A 13,542-nucleotide genomic window follows, 5' to 3' on the forward strand; every position below is an offset into this window, starting at 1 on the left:
TTGCTAGGGGAGGGGTACTATGTCTGACAGAAAACAGAGTCTCACATATAGGAACAAACTTCCATGAATGAAACAGGACCATAGAGGGAAATACAGAAATTCCATGCTTGAACGGGAAAAGTAGAGCAACAGGAATATGCTACCGACACCTGACCCAGGTGGTGATGGGGATTGTGAAATGAATAAGGAGATTAAAGAGGCTACAAAAAAAGAAACTGCAGTAATTGAGGAGGTTTTCAATATCCCCATGCTGACTGGGATGTCCTTTCAGGACAGGATGCAGAGATAAAAAAGTTCAAACACCATTATTGACTGCTGCTTGGAGCAACTCCTCTGGGAACCTGCAAGGGGAAAAGCAATTCTTGATTTCATCCTAAAAGGAGCACAGGGTCTGGTCTAAGAGATGAATACAGCAGCATTGCTTGGTACTAGTGATCATAATGTAAATACATTTAATATTCTTGTAGAGGGGGAAAACAACAAAGAAACCCTCCGCAGTAGCATTTAACTTCAAAAAGGGGAACTGCCCCAAATGAGGAAGCTAAAGGACCAGTCACAAGAGCAAAATGCCAGAGAGCTGCATGGAAGCTATTTTAAAACACTCGTAGAGAGGCTCAAACTAACTGTCTTCCCCGATTAAAAAAAGACAAGAAAAAAATGAAGAAGACCAAAAAATACCACCATGCCTAGATGACAAAATAAAAGACATGGTTGGAAACAAAAAGGCATCCTTTAAAAACTGGAAGGCAAACCCTACTGAGGAAAATAGAAAGATACTAGCAAGCTATGAGTAAGATAAGATGAGAGAGAGGTCTATAAAATAAGATAAGAGAGAGGTCTATAAAAGCATAAATAGTGTGGGGAAAGGAATAAGGAAGTAGGACTTTTTTTTACCCCTTCCCACAACACAAGAGCAGGGATCACCCCATGACATTCATAAGCATCAGGTTTAAAACAAACACAAGAAAATATTTCTTCACACAGTGCACAATTAACTTGTGGAACTCCTTTCCAGAGGATGTTGTGAAGGCCAGGACTTTAAGGCTGTGTCTACACTGGCCACTTATTCCGGAAAATCAGCCGCTTTTCTGGAATAACTTGCCAGCTGTCTACACTGTCCCCTTGAATTTCCGGAAAAGCACTGACGATCTAATGTAAAATCATCAGTGCTTTTCCGGAAAAACTATGCTGCTCCCATTCGGGCAAAAGTCCTTTTCCGGAAAACTGTTCCAGAAAAGGGCCAGTGTAGACAGCACAAATTTCTTTTCCGCAAAAAAGCCCCGATCACAAAAATGACAATCGGGGCTTTTTTGTGGAAAAGCGTGTCTACATTGGCACAGACGCTTTTCTGGAAAAAGTGCTTTTCTGGAAAAGCATCCTGCCAATGTAGACGCGTTTTTTCCGGAAATACTTATAACGGAAAACTGTTCCGTTTTAAGCATTTCCGGAAAAGGATGCCAGTGTAAACGTAGCCTAACTGTATTAAAAAAAAAGCTAGCTATGTCTATGGAGGAAATATACATCAATTAGCTAGTATGGGCAGGAAGGTGACCCCATGTTCCGGGTGTCCCTAACCTGCTCACTGCCAGGTGCTGGGAATGAATGACAGGGGATGGGTGGATTCATAATTCTCTCTGACGCGCCTGGTGCCAGCCAGTGCCTGCGGACAGGACGCTGGGCGAGGTGGTTCTTTGCTCTGGCCGAGAATGGCTGCTCTTCTGTTTTTCTTATGTTGTCCTTAGTCCGAAAGAAAGGTCATTCGGATGGGAAGTTTCTGGCTGGTGTCTGTGTTCGGCAAAACCTGTTTGTTACTGAGATTGGAACAGAGAGAAGAGGGGACGAGCCAGAGATATGGCCCCTGGGGGAGGCCCCAGCGACCAGGACACAAAGCCCCCCTGTGTTTCCTGCATTTCCCAGGGCGAGAGGTGGGGCTGGGGCTCTCCCCTCCCTCCCCCCAGCCCAGCGTAGCTCCCTGCCCTCCCCCAGACTGTCCCTGCCTTCCCAGATAAAATCAGCCAAGCCGCTAAATCACCCAGGTGCCCGCAATAAATCAGTCTGGTCGCTGCCTCTCCTACGGCTCCCGTGATGGAAGTGCTCTGCGGCAAATCAGCAGACCCCTCCCGCCCCCGCACATGCAGGCAGCGCTGTGCTCACCCCCCCGCCCCACAACCGCTCCCAGGGCCCCCCTTGTGCCCTCCCTGCCCCCTGGCACCCCTGCCCTCACCAGCTCTCTCTGCCTCAGCTGTCCCCGGGGAGCCAGGGGTGGGGGCTCTGCTCTGTGAGGCGAAACGCCAACCTCCAGAGATGCCGGGAGCAGCCTCTGCTTGAGCGTTTGGCGGGAAGATGCAGCTATTATACCAACCCCCCTTCCCTTTATGGTGCTGCTGTGTGGACCCCCATCACCTCTCCTCCCCCTGCTGCTCTCTCCCTGGGGAGGAAGAAAGGATGGGGGGGCGGGACTGCTTGGCCTCTCCTTGCTGGCCAACGCTCTTGCAAGACCCTTAGAATATAATTTGGTGCTACTGTAACCACCACCAAGGCAGATTTGAACCTGGGACCTCAGGAGCTGACTCTAGGAGCTTCTGAGCTAAAAACCAGCTGGCCCCCAGCCCCTGCTGTAGAGGTCTCTTGATCGTAACTGTTGCAGAGGTCTAGGTGCCACTTGCACTACTCAGTAACCACACTAGGGCTGTGTCTGCACTCGCGGCTTCTTGCGCGAGTAATATGCAAATGAGGCTAAGCGTGGAATATCGCTGAGCCTCATTTGCATACCTAATGAGCCATCATTTTTTTCAGAAGAGGCTCTTATGCAAGAAGGGGCGTGTACACTGCCCCTTCTTGCGCAAGAAAAATCTTCTTGCGCAATGCCGTTCTTCCTGAAAAGTAATAGGTGTAACGGCGTTGCGCAAGAGGGGTTTTCTTGCACAAGAAGGGGCCGTGGAGACGCTCCTTCTGAGAAAAAGGGTGGCTCGTTAGGTATGCAAATGAGGCTCGGCAATATTCCACGCTTAGCCTCATTTGCATATTTCTCGCGCAAGAAGCCGCGAGTGTAGACATAGCCTAGGTGTGTGGGTTACACTACCTCTGTACAGGTAGCAGAGTGTAAGGACAGCCACTGGCCCAACAGCACAGCCATGGCTGGCAGCAGCTCTGTAACCCAGCGGCACGGCCTGTCCTCTGCTCCTTCAGTCCATGGCCCGGGAACCCAACGGGCGTCTGGCTACCGCGATCAGAGGGGGGTGCTCAGAATCAGGCCCGCTGACGGGGAGCGGGGCAAAGGGGTAATTGCCCCATGGCCTGGAGTTTCAAAGAGGCCTAGAGGTTCTTGCCACCACAGCCACTGCTACTATGGCAACGCCCCAGGCCCCAGACCCATGTGAATTGCCAATGGAGTATTGGAACCCTAACCCTAACCCTAACCCTAACCCTAACCGCACTGCACTGAGGGCTGGGGAGGGAGGCAGGACCCTTGTGGTCTGGGCACCACTGAGTTTCTGGCCTCTCTGGTCTCCCCCAGAAACATGGAGGTCATTCGGCGTATGCACCTTCAGAGAGCAGTGCTAACTCGTGGCCAAACTAGGCAGCCTTCGGGGTTTTGCCACTGGCACGAAGCATCTCCCGGTACCCCGGTCCCTGTCTAGGCTGCACTCTTGGGGAGTTGCTATTGTAGGGTTGAGTCATGCAGAAACCCGTCCCACAGCCGGCCCTCCCCAGCAGCGGCTGTCACACATAGAGGATGGTTCTGGAGGGGAAAATTATATCCTAGGCAACAGCAACACCAGGCCCGAAACAAAGCATCTGGGCTCCGAAGTCCTTAATGCCCCGTCTGTGCCCGGCCCCAGACCTTTTGTTCTTGCTTTATGTGGTCAGCTTAAGAGGCACTCAGGCCCTGGCAGGTTGGGCAAGAAAAGGCACTTGTAATGCAAATCATGGAAAAGCAGGAAATGGCTGAACCAAACTGACTGGGTGAGTTCCTGTTAATCTTTAATGATTTACCATTCAGCCAGGCTGAGAGCTCACTACGTAAGGAGGCAATATTAATATCCCCGCGTGCCAATCCCAGTCAGTGCGGATCCCCCACCACCTGCCGCTTCCAGCCCGGATCACTGTCCCAGCCAGCACAGAGTGAGTTGTTTGCATTGAATGTTTGGGTTTGGGGCCACTCAATGTTATTCTAAAATAAATGCTTAGAGACCAGAGATCTTCCACTGGGAGGCACTTCCAGGCTCAGAGATAGGAAGAGGCATTAACACGCTGAAAGCAGCCTGGCCCGGAGGATCCTAAACTCCATGCATGTGAAAATGCCAGGAGGGGACCAGCCTCGGCTGTCGAGGAAGCGGGTGAACAGCAGGGTGTCCTGGGGAAACAGCCATGGGCTTTTCCTGACGGAGCTCAGCCTGTGACTTCCAGTGTTTTCAGCTGGTTTATGAGAAACCTAGACAGCTGGATAAACTGAAAAACAGTCTGGTAGCACTTTGAAGACTAACAAAACATGTAGATGGCATCATGAGCTTTTGTGGGCTGTGCAGGGTCTCAATACGTGGATGAGACAATGGTGGGAAAGGAGGAATTTATGTTTATTAAGAACTGGGGAATCTTTTGAGAAAGGAGGAGTCTATAGAGGAAGGATGGGCAGCCCTCTACCTAGACCAAAATGGGACCAGCTTGCTGGCATATTAAATTCAAAAGAGCGGAAGGGAATTTTTAATTGAAGGGCGGAGAAGACAGAAGTGGATGAAGAATAGGTAGGAACCGAAGAGAGAAACAGTTGCAGGAAAAGAGTGACATGCAAGTATATCATATGGAGGCAGACTGCTAAAAACGGGCAGATTTGATACGCGCTTGTCTACCAGTGTTTACACACTAAGATGGTGAATTTGAGTGCCAAGGATTCAGTAACAGCAGGGTTCAAAAATCTCAGAATGACAGAGTAGGTCCTGCGGCTGGCGGAACAGCACGATGTGTGGAAAAAACAGAGTCCGATCCAGTAAAAATCTTAAATGACTCACATTTGAAGGAGAACAATTCTGTGCTTGAATCCCAAGTGTTGGGGCTGTACTACTAGACACCTGACCACAATGGGGACAGTGACTGAGATTAAAGAGGCTACAAAACCAAAACCCACTAATAATGCAGGATTTCAAAATATCGACTGGGTACATGCCACCGCAGGATGGGATGCAGCCAGAGCATTTCAAACGCCACTAAGGATGGCTTTGTGGAGCTGCCAGTCTGGAACTCACAAGGGGAGGGGCAATCCTTGATTTGGTCCTACGTGGAGCGCAGGATATGGTCCAAGAGGTGCTTCAAATGAGCTTGAGTGGAGGAAAAAAAATATGTCCATGAAAGCTCATGAGACTCTCTCTCTCTCTCTCTCTCTCTTTCTCTCTAGTATATATGGGTATGTCTACACTAGCCCTCTAGTTCGAGTTAGGGAGGCTAATGTAGGCATTCGAAATTGCAAATGAAGCTCAGGATTTAAATATCCTGGGCTTCATTTGCATGTTCCCGTCTGGTCGCCATTTTGAAATTCCACTAGCCCGAAGTAATTGCCCGCAGCTACACGCAGCAGTGAAATGGTAATTCAAACTAAGTTCTTAGTTCGAGTTAACTGTTACACCTCATTCCAGGAGGAGTAACTGTTAATTCAAACTAAACCTCATTCTACGAGGAATAATGTCTTTTGTTGACAGAGTTCTGTCGACAGAAGGCGTTATTGCATCCACACTGTTCTTTGTGTCTATACTGTCATGTCGACAAAGCGGCTTGCTTTGTCGACAGAACTGGATGTAGTCTAGACACTCTTTGTCAACAGAAGCTTTGTCGACAGTATCAGTTGACAAAACTTCTGTTGACAAAAGCCTGTAGTACCCTAAGGTGTCACACGATTACTCATTGGTTTTAAAGTTACAGACTAACATGGCTCTCCGCTGAGACAATATACCTAAGGGAGTGTGTAAACTACACCCCTCCGCTGAAAGAGGGATGTAGATTAGGCACATCGCTATTGCAAATGAAGTGAGGATTTAAATATCCCGTGCTTCATTTGAATAAAAATGGCTGCCGCTTTTTGCCAACGGGCTATTTGCCAGCAAAAAGTGGCAGTCTAGACAGGGATCGGTCAACAAGGAAAGCCTTTTCCAACCTATCCTGTAAACCTCGTTGCACGAGGCATAAGGGATCAGTCGGAAAAGGCTTTCCTTGTCAACCAATCCCCGTCTAGACTGCCGCTTTGGCCGGCAAAGTGCCATGGTGGCAAAAAGTGGTGGCCATTTTTATTCAAATGAAGCATAGGATATTTAAATCCCCACTTCATTTGCAATAGCGCTGTGTCTAATTTATATCCCTCTGTCGGCAGAGGGGTATAGTTTAGACACACCCTTAATGTAACGTCCTTATAAGGCAGAAAATACCAAACAATGCCCTTGTAGTAGCGTTTCCCTTCAAAACGGGGAACTACATAAGAACGAGGCAGCTAGTCACACAGAAGCTAAAAGGAACAGTCACAAGAGTGAAATGCCTGCAAGCTGCATGGAAACTATTTACAGGTGCCATGAAAGAGGCTCAAACCAAATGCAGAAGCCCCCAAGCTACCAAAAGAGCCCAGTAAGAGGGCCGGACAACGCTGCCATGCCTAAACAGCCAAGTAAAAGAAGTGGTTTAGATAGGGGGGCTGCTGGATGAGTGTGGTGCCAAAGGACAACTCAAGGAAAAGTCAGCTGCTGTGGAGCATGGGAGATAATTCGTTCCATTGCTCTTCATGGCTGAGGAGGTGAGAGCAATCCCTCCTCGGTTGTTGTTTTTAGACAATCAATCTGAGGCCCTGTCCCCTTAGAGGAGGTGTCGGAGCAGAGATGCACGTTGAGCAGGGATATGTCACCGGGACCAGATGGGATCCACTCAAGAGCACCAAAGGAGCTAAAATAGGTCACTACAGAAGAATTAACTGGGGTATGCAGCCTACCTGTTAAAACCGGCTCGGGACAAGATGGCCGGAGGACAACTAATGTAGTGCTGAGTTTAAAACATCTCCAGAGGCAATCCTGCCAATTGCCTGCAAGCCTGACTTTCAATAGGGCCGATGCCAGAGGGTTCACAGGGAATGAGCTGAACAGGGCACATGCATGGAGTGACCTATCCCCTCTCCCCAACCCCCCAGTTTGGGGCAAACAGAGGCTTAGAGCATGGGCTTATGTTCCTGCCCATCCTGGCTATTAGGCACTGATGGATCTGTCTGCCATGTACTTATCTAATTCTTTTTCTGAAGCATGCATTATCTTTGATCTTCACAACATCATGTGTCAAGGAGTTCCACAGGTTGACTGGGGCTTGTGTGACTAAAGACTTATCTGTGTGTCTAGAGCTGCTGCCTGATATTTGCATTAGGTGATCCCTGGGTCTTGTGTTATGTCAAAGAGCCCCAGGCATTTGAATCTCTCCTCATTGGCCCAGGTGTCCTTGCTAAGCGAGAGCGCAGTACTACGAAGGGATGGGCAACCACGAATAGTGGGTGGGCTGCATGGGAGGCTCTCCTTCACCTCAGTGGGCAGCAGCAACCTGCAGCCCACTGGGGTTCCACCGGCAGCCCCGTGGTCCCCCCCGTATGCCCCCTCCCCCACTCACCTGGGACAGCTGGGCCTCGCGCTTACCTGCTCCTCCCTCCGGCACTTTCAGAGCACACGAATCACCTGATTCATGCTCCGTCCCCGTTCCTTCCTCTCCCTCCCGCAGCCGGAATGTCATGAACAGCTTATCCGCGGCATTCCAGCTCTTGGAGGCAGGGGGAGGGGCAGGGATGGAGCATGAATCGGCCAATTTGCGGGGCCTCCGAGAGTGCTGGGAGGGGGGGAGGTGAAGGAAGTGCGGGACCCCAGAGCCCCCGTGCGCCTCTCTCAAAGCAAAGTTGGTTAACCCGTCAGGTTTGGGAATGTGGAAATGGAGTGTGTGCTGTTCAAAGTGGGGTTTCCCTCTCTTTTGTAACAAAGTCCTGAGCCCAGGGGATCCCCCTGAGCATCTAGATTAACGGGGGGCTCTTTTCCATCTACTCACCACACTGGCAACTGTCATTTGGGTTTTGAGAATAAAAGTTTGCTTCTTTTTTTTTTATTAACCTGGTATTGGCTCATTTTTGTGCCCTGGGCAATCTGTCTGTGTGCATCTGCCGGCCTCTGTCTAGGGGGCAGCTACCACAGACTGCAGCTGGTATTTTCTCTTTTCTTTTTCAAGCTTTTTGGGGAAAAGAGCTAGAGGTACGCCTGAGGTTTTAGGGAGGTTTCCCAAGGGATCTCTTCCCTGGTTTTCTTGGACTACTTGGGTGGAGACAGCGGTTTTTATTCTCCAAAGTCCTGGTATTAGGGTTTGGGGGGGATGTTTTTGTACCAAAGCCTGTAGAGAGCAGGTTTTGAGGTGCTTTTGAAGGCCCCCAATTCTGCATTTACTGTGTCAGAGTGGGGAACAGACTTGACAAAGGGCAACTAGGGGGCTGGAGCACATGACCTATGAGGAGAGACTGAGGGATTTGGGCTTGTTCAGTCTGCAGAAGAGAAGAGTGAGGGGGGATTTGAGAGCAGCCTGCAACTTCCTGAAGGGGGGTTCCAAAGAGGATGGAGAGAGGCTGTTCTCAGGGGTGGCAGGTGTCAGAACAAGGAGCAGAGAGAAGGGCAGAAGTCAGGACAGCAGAGGAGGGTGAGGAGTTGGGGGAGGGGGGCAGCAGGCACCAGGGGAGCTGATGGAACAAGGGGAGGAGACATGGCAGCAGAGAGAAAAGGTAAAGGTTTAAAAATATTGATTAATAACTTGGGTGCCACAGTGGCACATCCAAACAAGCCACATGCACTCAGTACTGGTGCACAACACACAATTCATTTTGCTCATGGGGGGAAACTCTTAGCTTATGTCTATACTGGCAGTTTCTTGCACAAGGGTTCTTGTGCAAGAAGCCTTGCCCAAGAACACGTCCACACTGCCATGTGCGAGCTGTGCTTTTGCACAAGAGCATCTGTGGCAGTGTGGACGCTCGCTTGCCCAAGAAAGCTCCGATGGCCATCTTAGCCACAGGAGTTTCTTGTGCAAGAAATCCCTGCCGAGCATCCAAAATTCCCCTCTTGCGCAAGATAGCTTACACCTGTTAGCTCTTGCACAGGATGCCCTCTCTTACCACGCCGTACTGTAAATTTTCTTGCACAAGAGCAGGCGGGCAGTGTGGCTGCTCTGTGGGTTCTTGCACAAGAACGGCTGTACTTGCACAAGAAGCCATGAGTGTAGACATAGCCTTAGAGGGAACACTTCCCCCAGCTCTCTGCCCCTGCGTTAATGTCGCACTCATTGGGTTAATGCAACTGCAGGATAGTTGTATGACGGGAGTTTGGTGGGGGCCAAACTAAACCCTGTTGGTAGGAGGATGGTGGGAAAAGCCCTTCGAGAGGGATGACGTGACACCGTTTACTTCTGGTCATGTGACCATCTTGCTTCAGAGGCGTGGCTAATGGAGAGGGGGCAGGGGGCATGGCTAATGGGGGCCAGTGGGCATGGCTAATGGGGCACCGCCAAAAATTATACAAACCTGCTGCCCGTGCACACCAATGATACACCCGTCAATGTAAGATAAACAGCCCAGCGGATCATGACATGGAGATTGATGGTTACATGGAATAATTTGCTCAAAGCACCTTTGACTTATGTATATTCATATCTATGAGTCCGTTTCATAAAGCGTGGGGGGGATGTGTCTATCACACCTTTCCCCTGCACTTACTGCCAGAGGGGTGGACAGTGTGCAATGCGAAGGCCGTGTATCCAGCAGTCCACCGGGGCTTTGCCTGCCCAAGCATCCAGTGCCACCAAACCTTGTGCTGTCATTCCTGCCAGGTCTTCCAAAGTGGTGGGTTCCTGTCCCCCAACGGTCCAAAACACGTGGGGGTGTAGCAGTGCCCCCAGAATACAGAGAGCAATGTCTTTCCATATGCCAATGTCTTGGTATTTAGTCACCATTACCATTAGGTGATGTGCCTCAGTTTCCCCTTCCACACAGCCATACAGGTTAGTTGTGCCTTTGCTGCTACAGTCAGCTCTGAGCCCATGCACAGTCGTTAGCTTAGAAGCTGCGTGATCTTGGGATCCTTTTACTCCTGGTCCCAGCAGGCACCAAACCTTTTCCAAACGCTTAAGCATGTTCCACAGCTTCAAAAGGTTTATCGTCCAGATAAGTCTCTTTGTGCTAACCCAGAAGAGTTGTGGGGAAAGACATAAGACCACCAGCAAACCAATGCCAGAGCAGTGTTTCCAAGTATGGATTTCATACCATGCTTCCTCTCTAGACCATTTATGGGGCACGGTACCTCTTCCTTCTTTTACAACCTCTGTGTGCCAAGGGGGGTGCATTCAAAAAGAGGTGTCTCTCACATCAGTGTAGGCCATGTCAAGCCCTCCTTGGAGGTGCTGGGAAGGAAAGCGTTCCCAAAGGAGAGACTTTCCCCTCCCGCTGCTGAGGGATTCCTCTCTCCTTCCCTGAAGTGTTACATTAGCAGGCTCCCATGCATTTACAATAGTGATAGGAATGTAGCCGTGTTAGTCGTGTGGAGCTGAAACAAAAGACAGGACTATGTAGCACTTTAAAGACTAACAAGATGGTTTATTAGACGATGAGCTTTCATGGGCCAGACCCACTTCCTCAGATCAAATAGTGGAAGAAAATTGTCACAACCATATATACCAAAGAATACAATTAAAAAATGAACACATATGAAAAGGAAAAATCAAATTTCAGAACAGAAGGGGGGAGAGGGAGGTAAATGTCTGTGAGCTAATGATATTAGAGGTGATAATTGGGGAAGCTATCTTTGTAATGGGTAAGATAACTAGATCCTTTATTCAGACTCAGCTGTAAAGTGTCGAATTTAAGCATGAATAACAGTTCTGAGGATTCTCTTTCAAGTGCAGTCTTAAAAGGCTTTTGAAGCAGGATGCAGGTAATTAAGTCGTTGAGACAATGTCCTTTCTGGTTGAAATGGCAAGAAACTGTTTTTCTTTGTGATCCTGTCTGATATCTGTTTTGTGGGCATTGATCCTTTGGCGAAGTGCATTTACAGACAGCCTGGGACTTCTGCCTCCCTGAGTGCAATCAAGGGCCAATTCAGTGTCTGACACAAGCATCTTTGAGTTATGTATATGAGTCCACGAGTCCATTTCATAAAGTGTGTGTGTGTGTGGGGGGGGGTCCGTCACAGGGGGCAATGCTATGTCTGGTCCAAATCTGTTGGGTGAGCCCAACCTGCCAGAGGAGTTATGTATGTGATTGTCTTTCTCCACAGAACCGGGGTGAGCCCTCGCCCAGAGCCCGCCATGCTGACACTCAACCAGAGCAGCTTCGATCCCATCACCTTCATCCTGACTGGCATCCCAGGCATGGAAGAGTCTCACACCTGGATTTCCGTCCCTCTCTGCCTGATGTACGTGGTGGCGCTTTTTGCCAACTCGGTCATATTCCTGATTGTCATCACGGAGCGCAGCCTCCACGAACCCATGTACCTTTTCCTCGCCATGCTGGCGGTCGCGGACCTCATGCTGTCCACGGCCACCGTGCCCAAGATGCTGGCCATATTCTGGTTCAGTGCCAAGGAAATTTCTTTCGACGGCTGCATCACCCAGATGTTCTTTACCCATTTCAGTTTCATCGCCGAGTCGAGCGTTTTGCTGGCCATGGCCTTTGACCGGTACATTGCCATCTGCTATCCCCTGAGGTACCCGAGTATAATCACACCCTCGGTGATCGGGAAAATAGCTGTGACGGCCGTTGTGAGAGGGTCGTGCATCATGTTCCCGCCTATTTTCCTCCTCAAGAGGCTACCGTACTGTGGACACAACATTATGCCTCACACGTACTGTGAACACATGGGCATAGCCCGGCTGGCTTGCGCCGATATAACAGCCAACATCTGGTATGGGTTCACCACCACGCTGCTCTCCTCGGGGTTGGACGCTGTGCTCATCGCTCTGTCTTATGTGCTGATCCTCAGGGCCGTCTTCCGGCTCCCGTCCAAGGACGCCCGTCTCAAAGCTCTCAGCACCTGCGGCTCCCACTTCTGTGTCATCCTGATGTTCTACATGCCGGCCTTCTTCTCCTTCCTCACTCATCGCTTTGGCCACAGCATCCCTGGGCACATTCACATCCTGTTGGCCAACCTCTACGTGATCGTCCCCCCCATGCTGAACCCCATCGTCTACGGGGTGAGAACGGGACAGATCCGGGAACGTGTGATCCGCATGGTCTCCCAAGTCTGGGGGTTTCACTGACTTTCACATGTTCATCCCCAGGCCAACTGATATTGAGCGTCCCGGCGGGGCCCGTGCTGGAGCAACGAAACTCGCCAGCAGGTTCCTTCCAAATGAAACCAAATTGCTCAGAAGGAGGGTTTCAAGGAAGTGGGAATCTCTGGTCTTTTCGTGACTGGAGGTTCCTCCTATGATGTTTGCTTCTGGTGCTGCAGGTGAACTGCCAGATGCTGCCCTCCAGCACAGATCAAATGAAGACCTTTCGAACATAGTGAGGACTGCCGAGATTTCCGTGAAGGTGAACTTCTGCAGACGCACCTTTCACCACTGTTAGTCTGCCCACCAAAGTCCCCTCTACTCTTTTCCATTCATGTGCAGAATAATTGAATGTGCACTGAGACATGTGCGAATGTGCACCGGCAATAGAAATACAAAATCCCATTGGTGCTCTGCTAATCAGCTGGGCTGGTACTGGTAGTCCTGTGGCACCAATTAACACAAATTTAGAGAGTACCATGTGCTTTCGTGGGCAAACCCCACTTCTTCAGATGAGTTGGAAGCTGGAATGGAAATGACAAGGAACCCAGAATGTATAACAGAAAAAGAAGAGGGGGGAATAAAAGGTTCCTGTCAATTGTAGGACTGGGACTAATGAGGCTAATTGAGCGGGCTAGAAGTGTCCCATACTTAGCTTTTGGTGAAAACAAGGCGTTAAATGCAGGGAAGTCTGCTTTATAAGGTGACATCCTGTTAATGTCTTTGTTCAAGCACAAGGAAACACTGTGGCTGTGTCTAGACTGTAAAAGGGATGCAAATTAGACACATGGCAATTGCAAATGAAGTGGGGATTTAAATCCCCCCTGCTTCATTTGCATAAACATGGCTGCCACTTTTTTCCGGCTCGGGGCTTTGCCGGAAAAAAGCGCCAGTCTAGACGGGGATCTTTCGGAAAATAAAGCCTTTTCCGAAAGATCCCTTATTCCTCTTAAAATAAGGAATAAGGGATCTTTCGGAAAAGGTTTTATTTTCTGAAAGATCCCCGTCTGGACTGGCAAAGCCCCGAGCTGGAAAAAAGCTGCAGCCATGTTTATGCATATGAAGCAGGGGGGATTTAAATCCCCACTTCATTTGCAATTGCCATATATTGATGATTACAGTCTTTCCATTCCATGAGTACCACTGGAAGATGTTAAGCATCAGCTGCTGAAGTTGAACATTTCTAAATCAGCAGGTCTACAGAAATGTATCCAAGAGTTTTAAAAGAGTCGTCTC

General features: G+C 49.6%; 1 protein-coding gene across 1 annotated transcript; it reads left to right on the top strand.

The window, feature by feature from the left end:
• Positions 1 to 4,052: 4,052 nt before the first annotated feature.
• On the top strand, positions 4,053 to 13,064 carry LOC102456644 (olfactory receptor 52B2-like). The gene is made up of 2 exons (XM_006126109.4): positions 4,053 to 4,125; positions 11,310 to 13,064. Exon 2 carries the CDS (start codon positions 11,341 to 11,343, stop codon positions 12,289 to 12,291), a length of 951 nt encoding a protein of 316 aa, XP_006126171.2. The 5' UTR covers positions 4,053 to 4,125; positions 11,310 to 11,340; the 3' UTR covers positions 12,292 to 13,064.
• The last annotated feature ends 478 nt before the right edge of the window (positions 13,065 to 13,542 follow it).

The sequence above is a fragment of the Pelodiscus sinensis genome, chromosome 1, assembly GCF_049634645.1.
Source record: "Pelodiscus sinensis isolate JC-2024 chromosome 1, ASM4963464v1, whole genome shotgun sequence".
In the NCBI taxonomy this organism is placed as follows: Eukaryota; Metazoa; Chordata; order Testudines; family Trionychidae; genus Pelodiscus; species Pelodiscus sinensis.

Bases quoted from the DNA above. Each gene is read 5' to 3' on its own strand.
- LOC102456644 (XM_006126109.4), top strand. From the start codon at position 11,341: ATGCTGACACTCAACCAGAGCAGCTTCGATCCCATCACCTTCATCCTG.